Source organism: Ailuropoda melanoleuca, chromosome 2 (assembly GCF_002007445.2).
Source record: "Ailuropoda melanoleuca isolate Jingjing chromosome 2, ASM200744v2, whole genome shotgun sequence".
In the NCBI taxonomy this organism is placed as follows: domain Eukaryota; kingdom Metazoa; phylum Chordata; class Mammalia; order Carnivora; family Ursidae; genus Ailuropoda; species Ailuropoda melanoleuca.
Window position 1 is genome coordinate 122841405 of NC_048219.1, and position 23378 is coordinate 122864782.

General features: G+C 41.1%; 1 protein-coding gene across 1 annotated transcript in view; it reads right to left on the minus strand.

Annotated features, from left to right (window-relative positions):
• Positions 1 to 23378, minus strand: part of NEB (nebulin) — a 204807-nt gene that overhangs the window by 149386 nt on the left and 32043 nt on the right. The window contains 19 exon segments of the mRNA XM_034654568.1: positions 1165 to 1371; positions 2271 to 2582; positions 4362 to 4469; positions 5176 to 5280; positions 7687 to 7893; positions 7988 to 8299; positions 9775 to 9882; positions 9969 to 10073; positions 10847 to 10945; positions 12807 to 12914; positions 15354 to 15551; positions 18492 to 18605; positions 18692 to 18718; positions 18720 to 18800; positions 19348 to 19452; positions 20985 to 21083; positions 22274 to 22378; positions 22467 to 22574; positions 22676 to 22777. Of these exon segments, the coding sequence (XP_034510459.1) occupies positions 1165 to 1371; positions 2271 to 2582; positions 4362 to 4469; positions 5176 to 5280; positions 7687 to 7893; positions 7988 to 8299; positions 9775 to 9882; positions 9969 to 10073; positions 10847 to 10945; positions 12807 to 12914; positions 15354 to 15551; positions 18492 to 18605; positions 18692 to 18718; positions 18720 to 18800; positions 19348 to 19452; positions 20985 to 21083; positions 22274 to 22378; positions 22467 to 22574; positions 22676 to 22777 (2610 nt within the window).

The window sequence follows — 23378 nt, forward strand, 5'->3', positions numbered from 1 at the left end:
GAATGAGTGTCCAGTGCTCCTAGCTAACTGGAAAACCACAGTGAGAACAAAAGAAATCAGAAGAATTTCCACATTTATTCCTACTACAATAGAACTAATCCCAAAATAACTGTGGTAATGCAGCAACAGAGACTGACCTGAGAAAGAAAATCCACAGATAATTCTCAAGTCTGAGCCAAGCAAAGCCTTCCCCACCTTCTAATATCTGGGGCTAAAAACACACAACCTCTTCTTTTCCTTGCTTTTTACATACACTCTCTTTTGGTGGAGTTACTTCAACAGAACTCTGAAATTACCCAATGAGGGGAAGCACTGAGCAGGGTAATTAGGCTCTAAGAATAAGGGTCCAGATAGACCTGGGCTCAGAAATGAGGCTCAGCTGACTTGAAAAGTAAACTGCTTCCATCCTCCCCAGAGGCCCTTCTCTGGCTTGCCTTTCAGAACGTCGAGCTCTTATGCAAGAGATTAGGACATTATGCCTTCCCCCCCAAGTAGCTAGGTAGGACGGTTGCAACTCAGAGCAATAAATAGCTTGGTTTACAATTCAGATGGAATCACAAATGATAACAGTAATCATTTCATTCCATTTCATGTGTATAATAATAGGGGTCTGCTTATAAATGGCACAGATTCTCTACATTTGGAAAATAGAGCAAATTTGGAAAATCCTCCTTCTCTCCTCCCTCATTCTCTTTATGTTCAAGTTGCATGTTGTTTCAAAAGTAAGACCTTTCTATCATACCCCTGAAAGCAGTTGATGCGCTAACACGGATGCACCTTCACACGTTGAATTAAGAAGGATGGTGGAATGGGGGTTATTCATGGATAAGCCCCCTTTTTATAAGATTTATTTATTTATTTATTTGAGAAAGATAAAGGGAGAGAGAGAGAGTGTGTGTGCACACGCGTGCGCAGGGGAAGGGGCAGAGGGAGAGGAGGAGAGAGAGAATCCTCAAGCTAACTCCCTGCCGAGTGCAGAGCCTGACGCAGGGCTCAGTCCCAGGACCCCGAGATCATGAGCTGAGTCGGCTACCTGACAGACCAAGCCGCCCAGGTGCCCCTGGATATCTGTGATAATGAGACAACAGAGACTGGCCTGAGAAATAAAATCCACAGATAATCCCAGGTGCCTTGGATAAACCCTTTTGAAGGGAAACCACTTACATCACTTAGCTGCTTAGTGTTCTGCTGAGCCAAAACCATGCCCATGGAATCGGGCACACTTGTGAACTTGATGGTATCTGGGTGCTGTCGATACTTCCTCTCATTTAAAGCATCACCTGCTTTCTTGACCTTCTCAACCTCCAAAGAACCAATAGGGATCCATCCAATGCCCTTGAAGAAGTTGTTATACTCGTCTTTATACACATTCTGTAAAAGAGTAATCTCGTATGAGGAGGTAGCCTGCAGAATACTCAAAGGAGCTCTCTGAAATCTGCAATTCAACCCTTCCAGCATGCTCCCGTCTGTGAAGAAGCTTTCACTATGTATGCCACTGAGCTTCTTACCCAGAATTTGGTAATAAGAAAAAGCAGTTCTGTTGTTAAGAGTGCATTATACGACACAGAGGGAATCTAGGCCACATATTTCCATGGCTAATGCTAAAAAAAGTTGTGTCTCTTTTGACAATAAATTGGGCTTTCTTTTTGATTTCACTGAAAACCCCACAACTTTGAATTTCACCCATCCTGTTCATCTAGGCTATTCCTGATCTCAGCTGGGGAGAGACATCTTCGTTCTGGTTCCTGCAGAAGGAGATGCCCTGAATATTAAACATCCCCCCCCGTGCAGCTCTCCATGAATCATGCTGCAATCACAAAGCCTTCCTGGTTCATTCTAGATGACTCATCACATAGATTAACATGCATGAGAGTGTGATTTTTAGTTAAAAAAAGAAAAAACCTTTCCCGAATACAGAAAGAATAGAGAATACTATTTTGCATTATACATCTCACCATTGAAGCGGGCCTGCCAAGAGCAACCATTTCCTCTTGTTGAGAACGAAGGTGGTTTATATACTTGGTGGAATATGGTTTTATCTTTGATCCATAAGTTAATAAAGACAGTATCAATGATTACAATAGGAGCACAGAAAGCCAGCAAAAACACAGCTCATCTACCATGCCTTTGTTAGTCTTTCAATAATGACTGTTTGTTTTAAAGTGCATTTTTCAAATATCTTACTGTATTGTGAAGTCTACTAAAACAGGAAGAAATGATTATCCCTTAAGTACCAACATGTCTGGGTCTGTTATGTTATATATACTCACATCACTCTGAATTTGATTCACATTCCTGGTATGCTCGAGACTCAGGGCATCGGGTAGGTATGTGTAATGATGTACAGGCTGTTTGTAGTTGACGTTGGTGACGACATCTTGGGCAGACTTTGCAGCAGTAATGCTAATCATGTCCCCTGGGGTATGGTAGCTGGTTTTGGTGTTCTCATAGTTCTTCTTGTATTCACGATCTGACTGCAACTTCGCCACATTCATATAATGGACCAGCTTGGGATCATCCTGGAGGCTTCTGAAACCCACATGCCTCCCCTTTGACTTCTCATAAGCTTCCTTGTATTTATACTGCAAAGGCAAAATTTGGTTAGCAAAGCCCTAGGCATTGATAACATTATGTGTAGCAAGTATATTCACACACAAAGGCAACTTAGAACATTGTGCATTTCTGGAAGATTGTACAAGAAATGCAAACCATACCCACCCACTCCCACGAGCCCCAGAAAGTTCAGAGTGAAAACGTTTATCTCCAACACTGCCGGGTTACAGATGGGTATCATGATAAATTCAGGACCAGTTTCTTTCTTTGCTATAATCCTACGAATGCACTGACATGTAGAACTTTACTTAAAGCCTGAATTTTCATGCTTAATATAAACAAGGCACATTTCCAAACAGAAGGCCAGTACCTCTTGGTTTCCTGGGATGTGAATTCTCCCCACTCAATATGTTATTACCACCACAGAAGGTTATCATACGTCATAGAACATGAGAAATTATTGAGAAAATCTTCCATTTGCTGTTCCCAGCGACCTAGTGATACGTATGCAACAGGTGCAGAAGAAACGCTACATGCAAGTTCACACTCAGGTTTTCTTGGGGAAGGGGAAGCAAAACTTGACTGTGTGGTCTCAGGCTGACAGGATCAGCTTAAAACAAAACCCTCTTCTTTCTGGGTGGCAGCAATTCAGATGCCGCACAGGCAGGTGCCTGGCCTTCCCCGCCCATGTCTCAGCAGCTACTTTCCAAGCTCGCTGCTGAAGCCGCTGCAGATGAGTTCAGGGCCCGCAGCAAGGGCGGGAGAGGCTGTGAGCTTCCCCGCCAGTAAAAGCCTCACCGCGACGGCTCTGCAGCCCAAGGTCTCGCACTGCTGAACTGGGGATGGGGTATAGATTGAGTTGTACTGTCGGTAGGTCAAAGCCTCCATTTTTATGCAAGAGAACTCAAATCTACTTCAACTCTGCTAACACGCTGCTCCCGTCGTTTAATGCACTGATTTATGAACAAGAGTTTAGCAGGCAGAAGGATTATCGAGACTTTTCTAGGCGTGTTAGAAAAAGCTCTGCTCAAACTCTAAGAAAAAAAAAATTGATAACGTCATATTTTGGACTTTCACTTTGTCCTTAAACTAGAAATTTATTTCACAGGGGTGTGTACATCTTTGAGGAACACATTTTCAGTGGCATCCTGACAAGGAAAGCTGTAGAATTCTTACACCCCTAGCTCCCATGTAGTCTGTACATATGGGTGGTTTCTTCCTTCTCTTTTCTCCAACTGTGATTGTAGCCCCCGGAATAGTATGTGACAGTGAAGTCTACCGGGCATGCGTGCTTTTTGAAATTTTTGATCTTCAATGATGGGAAGAAGTGTATACTTTTCCTTTTAGAGGTGAAATGGGCATCGATTTACATAAACCAAAGGTTTATTCAAAAATGGGCCTTTTCCCATTTGGTTTATAAAAACTTTACATTTTATCTAACATCTTTTCAATCTTCTTAATACAATTATAATGCAAGCAATCATTTGAATTTAATGTGTGTCATTTAGGGTGTTCTCACTGAAAATAAATGTGGGCTGTCAGGGAAATGTGTCAGTAAAGGTAATTTGGCCTATGAATCAGGGGAGGAAGTGGCTGTCAGATTTACGACAGCTCTACCAAGTGGGGTCAACTGAAAAGAATCACAGAATGTTGGAAAAGTGACAGGTTTTCAAAACAATATTTTGTGGAGAATTTCAATGTCACTAATTCAACATATTGTTTTCAATCTGGTATCATTTAGACAAGCACACATTTGATTGCTTTTTAAACAGGCGATCACCCACATTTCACCTAAAATTTTTACTCACATCACTGGCAATGTTTCTGGACGCTTTGGCCGCAGTGATGGGAATCGCGTCACCCAGCACATTGTTACCCTTGGCTATTAAATCATGCCAGTCCCGTTTATAACAGACCTGCAATGTAAAAGGAAAAGGGATGTCAGCGTGCTCTGTATTAATCAGCTAACGTGATTCCTCAATTGCTGGGATTGTTTTATTCTTTTCCAGATATAAACTAAAGGAATCTCCCACAGCACATTCTGCTTTAGGAAGTCACATTAGCAAAACGTCACACTTCGTGTAGCATGAAATTATAGGACGCTGCACCAATTATTCATCCCAACCTGGTTTGAGCACACAGCACAGGGGGATACTGAAGAACTGGAGTGGATTTAGAGGACAGGAATAAAGGTTCTGGAAACCATGGTGTGTGAGGACCAACTAGAGAAAATGAAGTTGTCTGCTCTTATGAAAGGAAGGTCAAGGGAAGACCTGGTGGTTAGCTGTAGAAATTTCAGGTTTGTTTTAATAAAAGGATTTCATAATTCTCATTTTGCTGCAGGATACTATCTTCCTCCACTTGCAAAACTAGGAAAACTAAATCAAAGTTTTAGAGGAATAGATATTGGGCTCCACGTAAGGGAAAATGTTACATCCTTTTGACTTGTCCCACCCTTGAAAAGGCTGACTTAAGAGGCAGAGAGCCGTCATCATGGGATAGGCTTCATACAGGGTGTATGGGAAACTGATCTAAATAATTATCAAGGCCCCATCCTACTCTTAAATTCTATTACTGTTCAATCATGTCTGGATTTCACACCCCATCAAAAACCCTACTCACGTCGCTTATATTGTAAGCATTGCACTTGGCCTGGAGAAACTGAGGAAGATCAGGACTCATAGTGTATTTATGTTTCACATCTTCTCCTTTAGCTTTGTATAAGATCTGCAACACACAATCACAGAATTAAAATGCATTACAGAGAGCACAAAAGGGAAAATGCTTTGATTGCACGTTTAAAGGAGTTATTCCCTAACACAGTCCCCTCACTATTTCTAACGTTAAAAATCATCAAAGGGGGAGGGCCTGGGTGGCTCAGTTGGTTAAGTGTCTGCCTTTGGCTCAGGGCATGGTCCCAGCGGGGAGCTGGCTTCTCCCTCTCCCTCTGCCACTCCCCCTGCTTGTGCTCCTGTGTGCTCTTGCTCACACTCTCTGTCAAATAAATAAAACCTTTAAAAATATCATCAGAGGTATTTTCCTATTTTTAAAAAACTCAAGCATTTTGTTATCTTTAGAAAGATCTAAAAATTGTATATTAAAATAGAAAAATAGAAAACATATCTTTGACTGTTAGAGGTTAATGGAAAATAAGTTCAAATGTGCAGCCCTAACTTGAATAAACAGAATTCACCAAAGCCAGCAAAGTCCGGTCTTTCTAGTAGAGTGAACAGTTCTTAAAGTCTTGTTCTTTCGCTTTTGGTTTTTGATTCTTAGAAAATGGCATTTAGAATGAGTCTTTCACTTCTGCTAAAAACTTTACAATTGTAGCAGTAAAACCATATAATAATTTCCTCATAATATGAAGGCCCTTATACATAAGCCCAGTGTACTTACAAGGTTTACCATTTCATGTTTACCCTATTTTATCCCTTTACAGATGTCAGAAAAACATCTAGGTGCACCTGTATCCTCCTCTTTGTAATAGAAAAGAAAGAAATTGCTTAATTTCTAAAATCTACAATACAACTAGAATCACAAGTATTCCAACCTCTTGACTGTCATTTATCATATAAGCCCTCAGTCAGGTCTATGTGGGACATCACACGTAAACTGCTGCGTATGTATCACAAAGTCTAAAGAGGCTGATATCTATTTGAATCCTCAAACACTAAATAATTTCTTCTAAGCATCCAAGAGCTGCCTTTACCTCCTCACTGTCTTTAGAAACCATAGCTAAGCATTCACAGAACCCCACCCATTCTACGTTCTACGCATCTCCTTTGCCATTGCTACTACTTCGGTTCAAATCCAGATGAGGCTTCTGCTGGATTTCTGTAACAGCTTTTCATCTACCTTCTTACCTCCGATCTCTCCCCGCACCAATGCAGTCTCAGCGCTCTTCGTCAGAGCTATCTTTTAGAACACCGACCTGATAATGCAACTCCATGGATTAAAATCTTCAATACCTCCCACGACCTACCCCACAATGTCCAGAGGATAAGTTAACACACAAGACCCTCAACGATCAGGTAACAATCCCAAACCCTTCACTGTCCTTCCATCCATGACCTCTTGTCAGTCCTTATGTTTTTTCTCACGCCAAGAACGCACCCTTCCCTATTTGCCAGGAAAGCCTTGGTGGGCGGTCACCCTCTTGCCTTGTACTTACTTGGCATGCACCTCTCCTGCAGCACTCACCTCTTGGTACGGCAATGCTCTGGTGCTCTCCTTGCCTTTGTCTTATACTCTTATATCCTTCCTTGTTATATCCTATGTCTCACTAATCCTCGTCTACGCCATCTTTATACCATCAGCGTATAATACAATGCCAGCACAGGGAAGGAGTTCAAGAACATTCATTCAATGAATTAATAAATGAATGCTTTTGATGTCCCTTTAATCCTTCTATACACTAAACTTCCCTCTAGATCTGACTTTAGCCAGGTCATGTACATTGTTTATGAACAGGCAGGCAAAAAACGTACTAATCTCCAAGATGTGTGTTTTTAAAAGCCTCTATAATATTTGTGTGTGATGAATTCTGAGAAGCAAAACAATATACTCATGTGAATTATTTCCCTGTATTAGTATTTTGCATTGACAAGCAAATATAAGCAACTTAGTACAGAACTGAATGCGATGAATTTGCTACTTTAAAGTGTCTGGAATTTAAGTCTAAATTTTGTATGTGCACGCACATGTGTAGTATGAGAGTAGCAATTTTTCACCATGACAAGTTTATCCAATAACGGAGTATTTCAAAGGCAGCTAAATAGGAAGATGTTTTAAAAAGGAAAATAAATAGCAAGATAAAAGAAAATGTTAGTGCCCAAACTAAAAATAATTGTTGTGGTCTGGTTTTTCATTTTGCTTTGAAGCAAGCTTCATGCCCAGCATGGAGCCCAGTGCAGGGCTTGCACTCATGACTCTGAGATTAAGATCTGAGCTGAGATCAAGAGTCAGACGCTTAACCAAGTGAGCTACCCAGGCACTCCCAAACTAAAAATAATTGTAATAATTATTTTAAATAAAGTAAAAGGAAAATTAATGGCTCAGAAGAATAAAAATTTTGAGCTGCTATTTATTTTGTTAAAGCCTCCCTCCATTCTTTGCCCCCTCCCTTGTACTTACATCACTGACTTGCTTTGTGTTCTGTTTTGCCTGGACCATAACTGGGGAGTCCACGATGCTGGTAAATTTGAGGGTGTCTGGATGTTGCCTGTACTTCTTTTCATTCAGGGCATCTCCCGCTTTCTTAACTTTCTCTACTTCCAGACTGCCAATAGGGATCCAGCCTATGCCTTTCATCCAGGTGTTGTAGTCTTCCTTATAGGCATTCTACAGCAAAGGGGAAAAAAAGGAGTAGGTGCCCGAAGCCGTGGGTTCTCCTGCGGGGGGGGGGGGATTGTGTCGTGGAGTAAGGGTCACTTACATCGCTCTGTATGTGCATCATGTTTTTAGACAACTCCAGGCCCATGGCATCAGGCAGGTACGTGTAATGATGGAGCTGATGCTTATAGTCGATATTGCTGACAACATCCTGAGCTTTCTTGGCCGCCACGACATTAAACATATCATGGGGTGTGTTGTATTTTGTTTTTGTCTTCTCATAGTCTTTCTTATACTCCAGGTCTGACTGCATCTTGGCCACATTCATATAGTGAACCAGTTTAGGGTCATCTTGGAGACTTTGGAAGCCAACGATTTTTCCTTTGGCTTTTTCATAATCTTTTTTGTACTGAACCTATTGGAAACAAAAGTGGGCAAATTTTAAAATGTAGTTATGAAGATGATACTGAACAATGAGGCTGTGACTTAAAGCAATTGAGCTCCCCAGAAACTACTTCAATGACCAAACAATTAGATATTCATTTGTATACAGTTTGAAATGTAGCCTGGTAAAATGTAACTTAGAGCCCATTTGATGGTCTGTCGCTGCTTCGGCCACCTGAGAGAGGTTGGGGTGGGTGCATTGCCATAATTGGTGTCGGTGACAAGGTAAAATTCCTTTCCACTTATATACTGTTCAAGACAAATGAAAAATAAGCATTTTGCAATCTTTACCAATTCTATTGTGCTGTTACAGGAGACCCCAAATAGCTGCCTGTGTTAGTGGTAGAATTTTAATGAGTCTTTGGATATTCAAAGGGAGACCCAGAGCCAGTATGTAAATATGAATTGGTTCTGAATAATAAAGTGAGAAGAACTGAACTTGCTTGGGGGAGACCTGGGAAGAAGTGTGGGAAACGGAGAAGCAGAGATGTGAAGGAAGGCTTGTGTGTGTGTCCGTGTGGGGAGCAGCGGGAGGACAGCACCCGCTGAGAAAGGGAACGGGTGAGAAACTTTGGATGGTGGGGCTTTTACAACACAGATCTTTATTATTCAATTGCAACTTATTTCCATCAGTGCAATGTCAACTTCATTTCAAACAATCAGTGAAGCTGTGCTTGGGACTTGGGGGAAACCAAAAGACAGGGCTGTGTTCCATCTCTGGATCGTGCAGACCAGAAAGAGAAGTGACTCCAGGGCGGGAGAGTCCAAGTGAGCCAGAGCAAAACCGCTGTGGGCAAACCAGGAGCCAGAGGCGACAGAAACCTCAGAATATCTGCAATGAGCAGGGGGGAGGGGATCCCACTTCCTAGAGGTCAACAGTAGGGGGCTTCAGTCAATTTGATTTGAATCTCAAAGAAGAAAGTAACTAGTTCACAGCTAGGTTAAAGTAAGATAAGGAAAACAAAGACAAATCTCTAAACAAAAAACAAAATCTCTAACTTTCATGGAATCTAATGCTATGAACCTTAGGGCCAATTTATCCATCACTGGAAGCAATGAAGCAAAAAGAAATAAGGGAAAGAGGGAATTCATACAAATTAAGCAAATTCTGAGTCAAAATCTTTCCACCAGGAGGCTGTTAGGACTTAAATAGTGAGTGACTTTTCCACCCACTGTTTTATTTCCACAAGGGGAATACTGTGAATTTGTGCAGAAATACGGAGGAGACCTTTCACTTCGGGTGGTTCATTAGAACAAGGTCAGTAAAGGTTCCACAAATCCTTACACCCGGGACAATTCAGACCTCGTTAGGGAATCTTCCTTTCTAAATAGTTTTCAGCAGGACTCCCTTCAGCTGAGGACAGCAGGTGTGGTGGCTTCTGGACCACAGGTCCACCCCCACCCATACATTCTAATTACACTCCGGCAACCGTCGGCTAGACTTACGTCACTTGCCGCCTGCCTGGCAGCTTTGGCAGCTCTGATGGGAATCGCATCCGTTCTCAGGTCATACCCCTTCTTGCTCAAATCTTTCAAGTCTGCTTTGTACATATTCTGAAAGAAAAAAGGCATCTGAATGTAACGGAGGCCCATTTGGAAAAGGCCTCACGCGCGATCGGCAGCTGAGCTCATGGGCACACCTCACTGATATTGTAGGCATTAACTTTCGCCTGGAGGAACTGAGGCAGGTCCGCCGGCAGGTTGTATTTGTGAAGAATTTCCTCTCCTTTGGCTTTGTAGGCCACCTGAAAGATAAAAAAGAAATGCATCAACCAACAAGTATAAAGTAGGGGAAAGGGGTTAAGGACACAGGAAAATCATCTCAGAACAGGTCACATGGCACAGCAGTGCTCTTTGTCAAAGACGTTCTCTGTGTCATCCTCACGTTCACCTGCAAAGATCCGTAGGCCTTCAAGGTCTCACGCGCAACGCACAGGGTCCTATCCTAGTGCCAGTTCAGCCTTGGCCAAGGTCCCTCGGCATGCGCTAGGAACCTCCGAACTGTGGTAGGGGCACCTCACAGAAGCTAGCCCAGGGAGATGACCTGATGAAAACGTGAACTTGCGGACACTTTCCTGAGCACAGAAAAGGCTAAGTGGGTGGGATATGCAAACCGTCTCTCTTACACTTTGTGGGTGACTGACGGGACTTGGGGGGGGGTTTACTCTACATGATTCGTGTCTCAGTGTAATGCCTCTGTAAGGTGTGTTGCCTATATTCGTCTTCCTGGACTTTCCTACAAATAGGCCTGCAGCGTTTCTTGTCATCAGAAGTCCCTGACCTTCTGGGGGGGGGGGAAGCAAGGTTAAACGGCTGAAAGGACAGTCAGCACAGCATACATAACACTCTAAAGATAGGAACCAGGAGTGCTTCGCTAATGAAAAGCTGGGAGAGGTGCACAGTTGCTCATGTAACCGAGTCTCTTCAGACTGCATAGTAACTCCAGGTAATCAGCACATTTAGAATACAAATGTATTTGTATAACATTTATTAAAATACAGATGGAATGAACACTTACATCACTTCTCTGGGCCTGGTTGATTTTAGACTGTACTATAATTGGAGCATCTTCAATCGAGGTAAACTTGAGAGTGTCTGGATGTTGGCGGTATTTTTTCTGTTTGGTGAATTAAAAGAAACAAGCATATTACTTTCGCTGAAGGCTGATATATAAAAATCCTTGAAATTTATTTTAGAGGGATAAGGATTTTTCCAGATTTTAATATATAAAAATACTCAATTCTTGGTTGGCTTGGGGAAAAAGATGAATACAATACAAACGCCAGTGATTTAAAAATTGGCTTAATTTTGGATGGTCTGGAGCAGTACAGACCAATACATCTTGCAGGAACCAGACTATTTCTTGCTTATGAAATGGAAGTGGGGGGAGGGCACGTGGGGCGGCGCCTGGTGGTTCAGTAGGTTGAGCGCCTGCCTTCAGGTCAAGTCATGCTCTCAGAGTCCTGGGATCAAGTCCCACATCTGGCTCCCTGTTCAGTGGGGAGCTTGCTTCTCCCTCTCCTCCCTGCTTGTGCTCTCTCAAATAAAATCTTAAAAAAAAAAAATGAAAAATGAAAGAGGGTACTCCCCGCTAAACAGAACCCAGAAACACCACAAAGTTTTCACCTTTGGCATGTGAGGAAATTTGGAATGTCTTTTGCGTGACCCTAACAGACTGCCAGGTTGCTGTCACTCGAACTGAAGTAAAGGAGCTCTCTGGTTGAGGGAGGAGGGACCGAGGAATTCGGGCAACAGCTAGGGGTTCCCATAAGGGAGGACTTTCGCTCTGCAGCCTCCCTGTGGTTAGTACACAGGTTATGTTTTACTAAAGCGCTAAGGAGCTACAGGAGAGAGAACATTGGAAGGTGTTCCAGTGGGAAGCTGGCAACTTCTAGCTACGTTTCTAGATCTTTCTCCATCTAGTCTCCCAGGCTTCTTCCTTTGTGCATGTTATACATCCCACTTCTGTGTACAAAGTAGCATCACTCAGCTTCAGACTTCTGAACATCACCAACCCAGGAGAACTTTCATGAAAAATCTCTGAGGAGATAAGATGTGGCTCACCAAAAGCAAGTAAAAGCACAGAACAACAGAAACTTGAGTGTGAAGACAACCCTCACTCAACACCTCTGTCCCTTCTTTATGTAGGTTAACCTCCCTGATGATGGGTTCGCCTGACCGCAGTGGGAATGTTCCATTGTTGGAGGAGAAGGGACAGATAACTTGGCTACTTGAAGAGTGCAAGGTCATTGCTCCTTTTCCTCAGACTGAATAATAACTTATAGACTACTTCAGAGTCATCAGGAATAGGACACAGGGTATAACACTTAAGGGAAAAATTCTATAATATTCATTATATGCATTATTCACAACTGCCAGAAAGTAGAGCGAATCCACAAGCTCACCAACTGGACAACCAGAATGCAATACAGCTAAAGTGGAATACTACTCAGTAAGAGGAAGGAATGAATTGCAGACGCAGGCAGGTATATAGATGAGTCTCAAAAACATGGTGCTAAGTGAAGGAAGTCTGATATGGAAGAAATTTCTGGAAAAATACAACTATAGAGACAGAAACCAGATCTCTGGTTGCCCGGAACTGTAGATGGGAGCAGGAATTTTTCAACAAAACTTTGGTGTAGTAGCAGCATTTTAAAATTTAATTATGTGATGACTGTACAACTATATGAACTTGTTAAAACTTGCCAAGGTGTACACTTAAAATAGGTGAATTTTATGGTATGCAAATATACCTTGATAAAGTTGTTTAAAATATTTTTATCATGAATGATTAACATAAATAATTTTGCTGATGTGAAGCTTATCTACCTGGATAATTAATTCATGCAGGTACTAAGTGCTTTTTTCTCAGCAACAATGACTAGAGAATGAAGAGGGAAAAGAAGGCCCTTCTGCAGTTTGCGGGCTTTAGGACATCACATTTCCAGCTCTCTGGGATGGCACACAGATGGCTTTACCTCATTCAGGATGTCTGAAGCTCTCTTTGCCTTTTCCATCTCTAAGGACCCAAAAGGCACCCAGCCACAACCTTTCATCCAGCTGTTGTAGTCAGCTTTGTATTCGACCTAAAACACCAAGAGAAAGGTTACAGGTCTTTGCTCAACATCATCTTTATTCATAAAATTGTTAACATTTTACCCAAAACGATGTTAAGATTTCTGACCAGCTTGCTTACTTCATACATTAAGGTTTGTTTTTGTTTTAAAGTTTACTTATTTATTTGAGAGAGACCGAGTGCAAACTGGTGGCGGGGGCGGGGTGGACAGAGGGAGAGGGAGAAAGAGAATCCCAAGCAGACTCCAGGCTGAGTGTGGAGCCCAATGTGGGGCTTTCTCTCAGACCCTGAGATCATGACCTGAGCCAAAACCAAGAGTGGGACGTGCAAATGACTGAGCCCCCAAGGGGTTGCCCCATATTAAGTTATGCTAAGTATTTCCTTGGTGAGAGATTTTAACAGCCCTTAGGTTATTACTGTTCTTCTAGTGGGTATATATTCCATCTCATCCTTATTTCTAACTGAAGGGAAGTAATTCCGATCTGGATAAGTGTAACATTTAAAGCTATCCTTCAAGGAATAAATGAAAGTGCTACATTTAGATAATCAAATGTAAGATGTCTGCTCCCTGGAACTCTAAGTATTGTTTCTTTGGTCATATTAGGACTAATGGCCACACTGAAGGTGGATAACTTTGCTCATTTTCTGATCCAGTAAGACCATAGTAGTTACTTGCACTACGTGTTTGCACACTTTGCCCTTCGTGTGTAGTGGTGAGCTTAGGAGTGTTTCTACACTGGCTAACAGTGCACTTTAAAATGGTTGCACTCATTAATTTGCTTACGGAAGGCCATTGTCATTTGGAATTTGTCCTATTTTGGGGGACATATGTGATGCCGTTAGAATCATAGGCAACTCTCGGGGTGCCTGGGTGACTCGGTTAGGTGTCCAACTCTTGGTTTCGGCTCAGGTCATGCTCTCACAGTTGTGGGATCGAGCCCTGTACAAGGCTCTGTGCTGGGTGTGCAGCCTGCATGGGATTCTCTCTCTCCCTCTCCCTCTGGCCCACCCCCACCCCCACTCTTGCTCTCTAAAAAAATAAATAATATAACAGGCTCCTCTTATTGTCTGATATAGGTGGTACCTAAAACTTACATTCTAGATACAAAATTCAAATTGTTGTTCTTTAGTGTGGGCCTTTTAATTGGAATGAAAAATCAAGAAACTATCTGGTTCCTGCCTTTGAGAGGCTTCCGATCTACTTGGGAGAAAGAAACGTAGCAAAATTAAATAAATAAATAATCGTGCATTAAAAAGGGATTGTTAGTGATGGGAATTTAAAATTGTAGAGTTGCTGTAGAAAAGAGGAGGGTGGTTCCTCAAAAGATTAAAAATAAAATTCCCATGTGATCTAGCAACTCCATTTCTGAGTGTATACTCAAAAGAATTGAGAGCAGGATCTCAAAGGAATATTGGTCACCTACGTTCGTAGATGCATTATTCACAACAACCGAAAGATGGAAGCAACCCAAACGTCCACTGACAGATGAAGGGATAAGCAAAATATGCTATGCACACACAATGGAATATTATTCAGCCTCAAGAAGGAAGGAAATTCTGACACACGCACAACATGAATGAACACTGAGGACGTTTCATTAAGTGAAACAAGCCAGTAACAAGAAGACGAAGACTGAATGACTCCACGTACATGCGATCTATAGAGTAGCCCAGCTCATAGAAACAAAGTAGAAGGGTGGCTGCCAAGAGCTGGGGGAGGGGAAAAACAGGGAGTTGTTTAACTGTTCTAGAGCTTCAATGTCATAATATGAAAAGGTTTTGGAGACCGCGTGCGCAGCAACGTGAATACAATTAACTGCTACTGAACAGTACACTTAAAAAGGATAAAGATGTTAAGTTTTATGTTATGTGTTCACTACATTAAAAAAAATAGAATTGTTAGGATGAAATGTTCAATTATGTAGCTCAAATTAAGTTGCCTAAACAAGCTTTCATCTGCAGAAAAAAACCTCAGTGATTGTGAAAATTGATGCTGTAAATGGTAGAAGATATTTTATTTTCGGACAAGATAGCTATCTAGGTAAAAAATTATTAACAGAAATGAGATCATTGTGATAATAATGAAGATAAGAATAGTGAATGTTTACTGAGAATTCACTAGGGCCTGACACTAAGCTAAGGATTTTGCATGCATTGAAATTCTCAAAACAATTCTTTCAGTTTAGTCCAATTTTACAAGGAAGACTCGAGACTCGGCAAGGTTGATAGCTTTCCCAAAGGGATATAGTGATGAATTCATGCTAGACCTAGGTCTCTAACTCTGAATGGCACGCTCTCATTGAGCCATAAGGGTCATTTTCCTATTACATACTTGCTACATACAGAAGACAATGCCAACACTCTGAGAATTGTCAAAAACATCACTCCGCTTAAAGATTATTTCAGTTTCCACCTTAGAAAGAGGGACTCAGAAAACCCGATGACTCACATCACTCTGCAGTGCATACGCCTTCTTGGCGAGATCCACGTTGACGCTGTCGGGTGGGTAGCTGTAACTGTGTAAGACATGCTTATAGTCCACATCGCTGGCAATTTCCTGAGACTTCTTAGCTTGAGTGACTTGGAGCATATCAAGAGGTGCCGTGTAGATAGTCTTTGACTTTTCATAGTCTTTCCGATATTCACGCTGTGAATAGGAAATTTCCATTTATTACCACAAATCCTCAATGGATTTCCAGACAAGCACAGAAATCTCTCACAAACAACAAACACGAGTTACAGAAGCACATTCCAACATCTGGGTAGTTATTTTTTCCTAAAATATGTTCCTATGTTACACATCATTGAACACTTTGCCTCCAAAAAAGTCAACTGTGGACGTATCTTATCAAATCTCTTTTTCGATCAAAGAGTGACTGTCAGGCATCAGCAGTGGGCCACAGCTTCTGCGTCAGCCATGTATTTTATTTTAACACAAGGTTTTTCAAGGATCATTAACAAGCATTATTTTTATGAAAGCCATCTAATCTCTGAACTGTTTTCCAATAAAGAAGTATTTTTTTAACTGATGAAAATCATATGACAATCATTTCATACTTCTGATTTTATAAAATGACTACTTCATGAATAAAGCTGTCCCCTTGACTACTTGGCTTTTCTAATGTCATCTTTAAGTGGTTACTGATTTTTTTCAACTGGATTATTCTACTTTTGACAGTAGATAAGCTCCACTGAGAATCCCAAAGGTTTTTTCATACCAAGTTTAATTTTGGTAACAATTTAAAAGAAACTTCAGATTGCAGCAGTAATAAGACCTCAAAGGAGAAAAGTCTGTGAAACTGAGCCATTAAAGTAACCTTGGCATTTATTACAGTGTTCTCATAAACCAAATGTCTTGACTGGGCCTCAGAAGGCACTTTCATTGGCTGGTTTTCTGGAATGTTAGGGTGCTAATTAGGTCAAGGTCCCAGCTTCATCATGTCCACTCACCAATTACCTCAACAGAGAGAAAAATTCTGAGCCAGTGCCTGTAGGAAAATTCTAAACCCATTATATCCCCCCATAATCACAGAAGCATTAAAGATTGACCCAAGGTAGCAAGCATACAGGTGCCTTATAAATCTTCTGTAGAAATTCCTTTTGCAAACGATCTGATCTTTCAGCTTTCTCGGGGAATGCGATCTTCCTTCTAAATATTTTGTGGGCAGTCACTTTCTCTGAATAAATTTAGCACTTAATTGTAAAATCTAGACTCTGGTTTATGAAAATAAAGTATGGAAACTTTCTGACAGTGCACAAGAACATTGAAATAATACAGTTTTTCTTTATTAGAAATAAAATGGGGACGCTTGGCTCACTCAGTCCATTAAGCGTCTGCCTTTGGCTCAGGTCCTGGGATGGAGCCCCACATCGAGCTCCCTGCTCGGTGGGAAGCCTACTTCACCCTCTTCCTCTGCAGCTCTCCCTACTTGTGCTCTCTTGCTCACGCTCTTGCTCTCTCTCAAATAAGTAAATAAAATCTTAAAAAAAAGAAAGAAAGAAAGAAAGAAAGAAAGGAAGGGAGGGAGGGAGGGAGGGAGGGAGGAAGGAAGGAAGAAACTGATAGGGGCACCTAGGTGGTGCTGTTGGTTGAGTGTCCAACTCTTGGTTTCAGTGCTAGTCATGATCTCGGAGTTATGGGATTGAGCCCCACATTGGGCTCCATGCTCAGCATGGAGTCTGCTTGAGATTCTCTCTCCCTCTCCCTCTGCCCCTCCTGCTCGGGCTCTCTCTCTCCTTCTCTAAAATAAATCCTTAAAAAATAAATAAACTGATAAAGCAATGTTGTAACAACATTGATGTGTGGAAGTGTTTTTGACTAAATTGCTTTTACTTTTTTGCTCGTGTTCATACCAGTTCACACATATCTACATATATAAAATGTTGTCAAAGGTCCAAACGGCTTTAAAAGATTCTCTTTAAAAGCTATGCATGTTCTGTATCTGCAGCTTAGCATTTAGCCTGGATAGTATGTGAAAATGATTCATCACTGACTAGCTCTTTTGGTTGCCAGTATCAATCAATTAACAAGTATTCACTGAACACTACTATGTGCTTAGTGTTTTAATGGGTACTGTGATCGGACAAAGAACAAAAGATATGCTGTCAATAGACATCTATAACCTTTTGAATTGAGAACGGATAAGGAACTAGTGAAATATATAATATGATGTATGTAAGCACTGTATATAATTCAGTGTGAAGTCATTAGAGAAAATTACAGAATACAGGATGTTTTAAACTGCCATATGACTGTATAGCACATGCAAAATGAATTAAAGAAGGTATATATAGATCGTGATGTGAACACATGGTTGAAATGAAAGTAAATGATACAAACATCCTTCTATTTAAGTATGAAAAAATATTTGCAAGCTATGTTGAACATTCTTACCATTCTTAAGGAATTCTCTAAACATTTTTAAAACACAGTATATGCTGCAATTTGCAATAGATGTTTTCTCCTCTATAGCAAGAATTCTAACCAAAAGACGAGAGTTGGCCCATAGACAAGCCTTAGGGAATCTATAAATTCTCTGAAATTCAGAGAAAAGGCATGAAGAAAAAGTTCATTTTTCTAGATGAATGATCCAAGTCTTTTATGAGATTCTCAAAGGGGCCTATAATCAATGGAGTGTTTTCCTTGAAACGATACTAGTACTAATTGCTAAACTCAATAAAGAACAATGATAGTTAACAATAAGATTTTTTTCTGTGACTCTTGATCTTCTTCTAATATAAAGACCGTTTTAAAGCCATCATTTTAAAGGTTATTTTTCAATCAGAAGAAAATACGAAAATAGTGTTTTCCAAAAAGTCTTGAGAATTAAAATCAATATTCTATTAAATATTAAAACATACATTTTTCAAAGTGAAATGGACATCAAGGATAAACCAGTAATTTCTCTCCTCAAACACTGAAAGGTACAAGAATCTGGGAAATCATTCTACTTCTAAAGTTTATCCCCAGCAGTTTGTTGTGAACAGGACAGAGCCCGTGGATATGGAATCCTTTTACTTGCTACCACTGCTGGACATGTTAACAGCGATGCCACCTTGAAAACAAGACATTTACAAAGACACTCACATCACTCTGGTTTTTGGCCGTCTTCAAAGAGTGCAACATCTTGGGATCATCATTAATGCTCAGGGCTCCAATCATTTTCCCTTTATTTTTCTCATAGTCTTTCTTGTACATCACCTGTAAAGACATCACACACGTGCCAGATCCCACCCACCAAGAACCGTCCCTGCGGGTTCCTGCCCAGGTGCCCAGGCCACACTCACATCGCTGGCGATCCTGCTGTTGGCCTTGGGCTGCCAGCAGGGGGATGGCGTCCACTTTAATGTCAAACTTCTTCGCTTTGCTCTTCTCCCAGTCATGCTTATAGATATTCTGCACAGAAAATTTGATCAGAAGAATTGTAAGAACAACATCTAACACAGATTCATCCAGTAAAAACAAGAAAGAGATTGAAAATTTTTATATGTAGACTTATTTCACCTACAAATACTATGTTTACCAAATGATAGTATAATTATTCATTATTCTGTCATCCAGCTTCCCATCTACCACCATATAATACTAAACACTTTTTAAATATGCTGTGAGCTTTCTAAAGATTCTGCTACGCTGATGTATAAAGGACAGTATAAAAAAACAACCACTTGGAGGAGATGAGATGTGACATTTACAGCAGAGATCTTGCAAAACTCTAGAGATTAGCTGAGGGTTTCTGATGGTAACAGAGGCTGTGGAAAATGAAATAGGATAGCTAAGAGCCTTCCCGGCATTCAGGCCTTAAAAGCTCCACTTATACTCTGGAAGCAATCGCCACAGTTGTTTAGTTGCATAAACTCCTTATCTGGTCTTTTGAAATACCCATAACATTTCCTCTTCTCATGTGCACGTAATCATAGATTTCTGTGGCTTTGATACTTACATCACTCAAGTTATAGGCATTGACTCTGTGTTGGATAAACTGTGGGGCATCTGCTGGTACGTTGCACTTGAACTTCTCACTTTCATGTTTTGCTTTGTAATTCAGCTGGAAAACAAATAGAAAAGATCCAAATAGTTTGGGGGTCAGAATTTTCTCAAGTGTATATAAAAGGCGAAGTTATTTCTACCCTTTTTTGAAAGATGCCTCAAAGAGGCAGTGTATGCAGTCAAAATCCATTACAGGGCCCTGACCCTCACACCCCCTTTCAGGATTGTGGTGTAATCCAATTCAGGTTGCCATTTTGTAAATGCTATCACAATGTATATGTGGGGAAACTTGTTGTTGGATCTAAACTTTTAGGCTGTGCCTCAGGACAGGAACACTCGAAGTCTATTGAATTCTGTAATCAGAGAAATAACAGAAATAGTAATAATTCTAAATAATTAATATGCTACCACAGTTAAAAAGATACATTTGTATTAATAAAAATGTAAAATATAGCCCCTTATTTAAAATTTTTAAAGGTGACATAGGTGGAAGGCAGGGAGTATAAAGAGAGAACGAGGCTGTTGAATTCTGGAGCCAAAGACGAATGCACGAGACTGAATGTTGTGTAGTAAGCACCTCCAAAACAGAGCCCATGGCCTACCCACACCAACGAGAAGAGCATGTGGTGGCCAGACACTGCATACAGCACCCTATTCCTTTGCTGCTTGCAAGTTCAGCTGGGTCAGTGATGTTACGGTTTAGCTGTTCTTTCTTGTGACATAAACTGTTAATATGCTAGAAAAGTTGCACAATGAACGAACAGGACTCCTGGGTTATACTGATGCCATTTCCTTCTTTACCAATCACAGATGAGCTCCCTGTGATACTAAAGCACGTTTCAGAGTAGGATGGAGTGTATTTTCCTTCCTGGGAAGGCTGTGCTACTCTTAGCTACGTCAGCACCTTGCTACACCCACAGCAGCAGCCACATCACCGAGGAGCTTGTTAGGGCCAGCATATCCCTCCAGACTTACCGCGTCAGAGTCTGTATCTTATCAGGGTCACTGGGTGACCCACATGGATGTGAATGTTCGAAAAGCTCTGCTATTCTTCCCCTGATCTTCGCATGGCTGGGCCGTCTGCTTAGATCTTCCTTGACCACCCAGTTGGAAGTGTCCCCCCACTCACTGTCTCGCACATCATTCTGTTTGAATTCTCTATCACCCCATCTTAGTTTTCTTCTTACTGCCTGATGTCTTCCTTGTTTCTTTACTCTTTGTCTTTTTGTTAAAGTCTTCACCAACAAACTCAAGAATGGGAAATGCTTCCCTTGTTACCTACGCGGGTCCTTTTGCTGTCTTTAAGGTGCCATGAAGTTTTGGTATGCATCATTTTGGGTATGTGACAGACCATAATGGACAAATTCCCCACTAAAAATTGGAGACTTACTGAAGAAATACTATTTTTATCACTAACACCATTTTCCGTAAGGCTGCAATTCGACCTGCAGCTTCCTTTGCATTTTATTAAACAAATCTTGAAATTGTTGGGTAGATAGATGAGCCCAAGAAGCTAGAGTGAAAATGCGTACATCTCACATAAACACAGCATTCTAGGTCATCCACACTTGCACAAATCAAGGCACTTACATCGCTAAGCTGTTTCGTGTTGAGCTGGGCTTGCAACAGTACAGGAGTGTCAGTGACGGCCGTGAATTTGGTCTTATCTGGATGAACTTTGTACGTATGCTAGAAAAGATATTCTTTCATGAAATTTCATAATGTACCTTTATATTCTTGCTCATATACACACTATCTTATAAAAAATTTCCAGTTAGGGGCGCCTGGGTGGCACAGCAGTTAAGCGTCTGCCTTCAGCTCAGGGCATGATCCCAGCATTATGGGATCGAGCCCCACATCAGGCTCCTCCACTATGAGCCTGCTTCTTCCTCTCCCACTCCCCCTGCTTGTGTTCCCTCTCTCGCTGGCTGTCTCTCTGTCAAATAAATAAATAAAATCTTAAAAAGTTTCCAGTTAAAAATAGAGATTACTTCCTGAAAACCTGGTTGACATGTTCCCACTTTCTCTCTCTCTCTCAATCTCCATCTCCTGACACTGCCTCCAAACTGGTCTCAGTGCTGCAAGTCAGGAACCGGATTAATGCTCCTCCTGCTGAAGCCTTACGATGGCTCTCCACTGGACTTGCATTCAACCGAAACTGTGCCTTCACGGATGAGCCCTGCCCTACAGAATCTCCCCCCCTCCCTTCATCGCCTACCATTTCACCTCTTACTCCTCTCCCCCTCTCCAGCACCTTTCAGTTCCCTCATCCTTTCAATTCCTTAAGTGCCAAGTGTGTTCTCCCCTTAGGCTGTTCTTCCAGTTGCTCTCACCTTGATCTTGGCATGGCTGCACATTCCTGCCTTAGATGCTCCTTGAGCACCCCGTCTATGGTGCCCATCCAGTCTCTCTCTCCCACGTCATTCTATTTTAATTCTGTAGCATCATTCTACATGTATTGTCTTATCATTGTCTGGTATCTTTCTTCTTTCTGTGTTCTTTATTGTCTCTCCCTCTCAAATGCATGCTCCCCAAGAGGGAGCCCACCTTGTTCCCTCTTCTTTCCCAGCATCAAGGATGGTGTCTGACACAAGCTAGCTCCTCATGTAAATTCGTTAAATAAATGAACACCTATCTCTCAGAAATTTCCCTATTTTGCCTCCCCCATCCATGTGTATATAAACTACTAGAAGTAAAGATTTATAAAACCACAAGCTATTTTGTAACAAATAGGTTTCTTCACAGTAATTTTTGTGCTCCCCAATTCCACCCAAAGTTTCAAACCACTAGATGTTAGCATTTAAACTCCTGCTCAAATTACCACTAGATGGCACACGAATCCCATACCCCATTTCAAGAACTCAAGGCCCCCGACTCACATCTTTACACTGGTCTAGCTTCTTGATGGCTTCATATTCTTGAGTTATTGTCTGAGGGAAATAGCATTTCCCTTTATCTTCCTCATACTCTGCTTTGTAATTTTTCTATAATGAGAAAGAACAAAAATAGATCAGGATTGTTATTGCCCCCAAATAACGTCACTGAGAGACAGGAAAACGGTCTTCAACTTACGTCACTGTTTTGAGCGGAAACTCTCATGCAGTGTATTTGATACGGGTCCTCAGAGCTGCCTACATAATGTCCCAAAATATTCTGTACATATGAATCTTTGTATTTAGCCTGAAAAAGAAAGCATATTGATAGATATGTCAATTATGTATGTTACTTGTCAAACAGAAGAAAAGCCCTCAAACCCCAGGGGTAACCGCGGCCATTCGGACCTCACTGAAGTTCTTCATCAGAGCGTCAAGCTGATACTTGGGGGTCTCGCAGTAGTTCATGCTCTTTGCTTTTGTCTTCTCATAGTTTTCCTTGTATAATCTCTGTCGAAGGAGAAAGAACATCAACCAAAGAAAAATATATCTCATGGTATAAAAGCCATTCCCATCATTGCTATACTTAACCAAAAAGGCAAATTTTGTATTTTTCAGCATTTATTTTCCACAAGGCAAAAAAGGCAGAATGAATATGGTAGAGGTTCGTGTCTTGAAGAATCTAGGCTGCTAATATCCATATATATGCCAGTGTTACTTATGCTCACATTTCTCAGCCAGAATGTACCGCAGTACGCCAAGGCTGCTGTCTAAGCAACTTTTTGTCTTAAAATAATTTTTCCCACTTGAACACGTTTGAAAGAAAATGAATTAATAGTGCAAAATTAAGTAAAAGGTATAAAGTGGACCTTAAATACGTAGGCACAGTCCTACCTAGAAAAGTATTCAGTTCAGCCCTTGATGAAAACGCCTTTTACAATACCTTTGGAAGCTGGCTTTTCTCACTGAGATCTAATATTTTTCTTTAGAGTAATAACATGTAAAAAGATGATTTTTCCACTTTAAGTATCACATATTTCTACACATTCTTCTTCATTCTCCCGTATAGAAATTCAAAAATATACTCAGTAAAGAAAAGCATACTTATAAA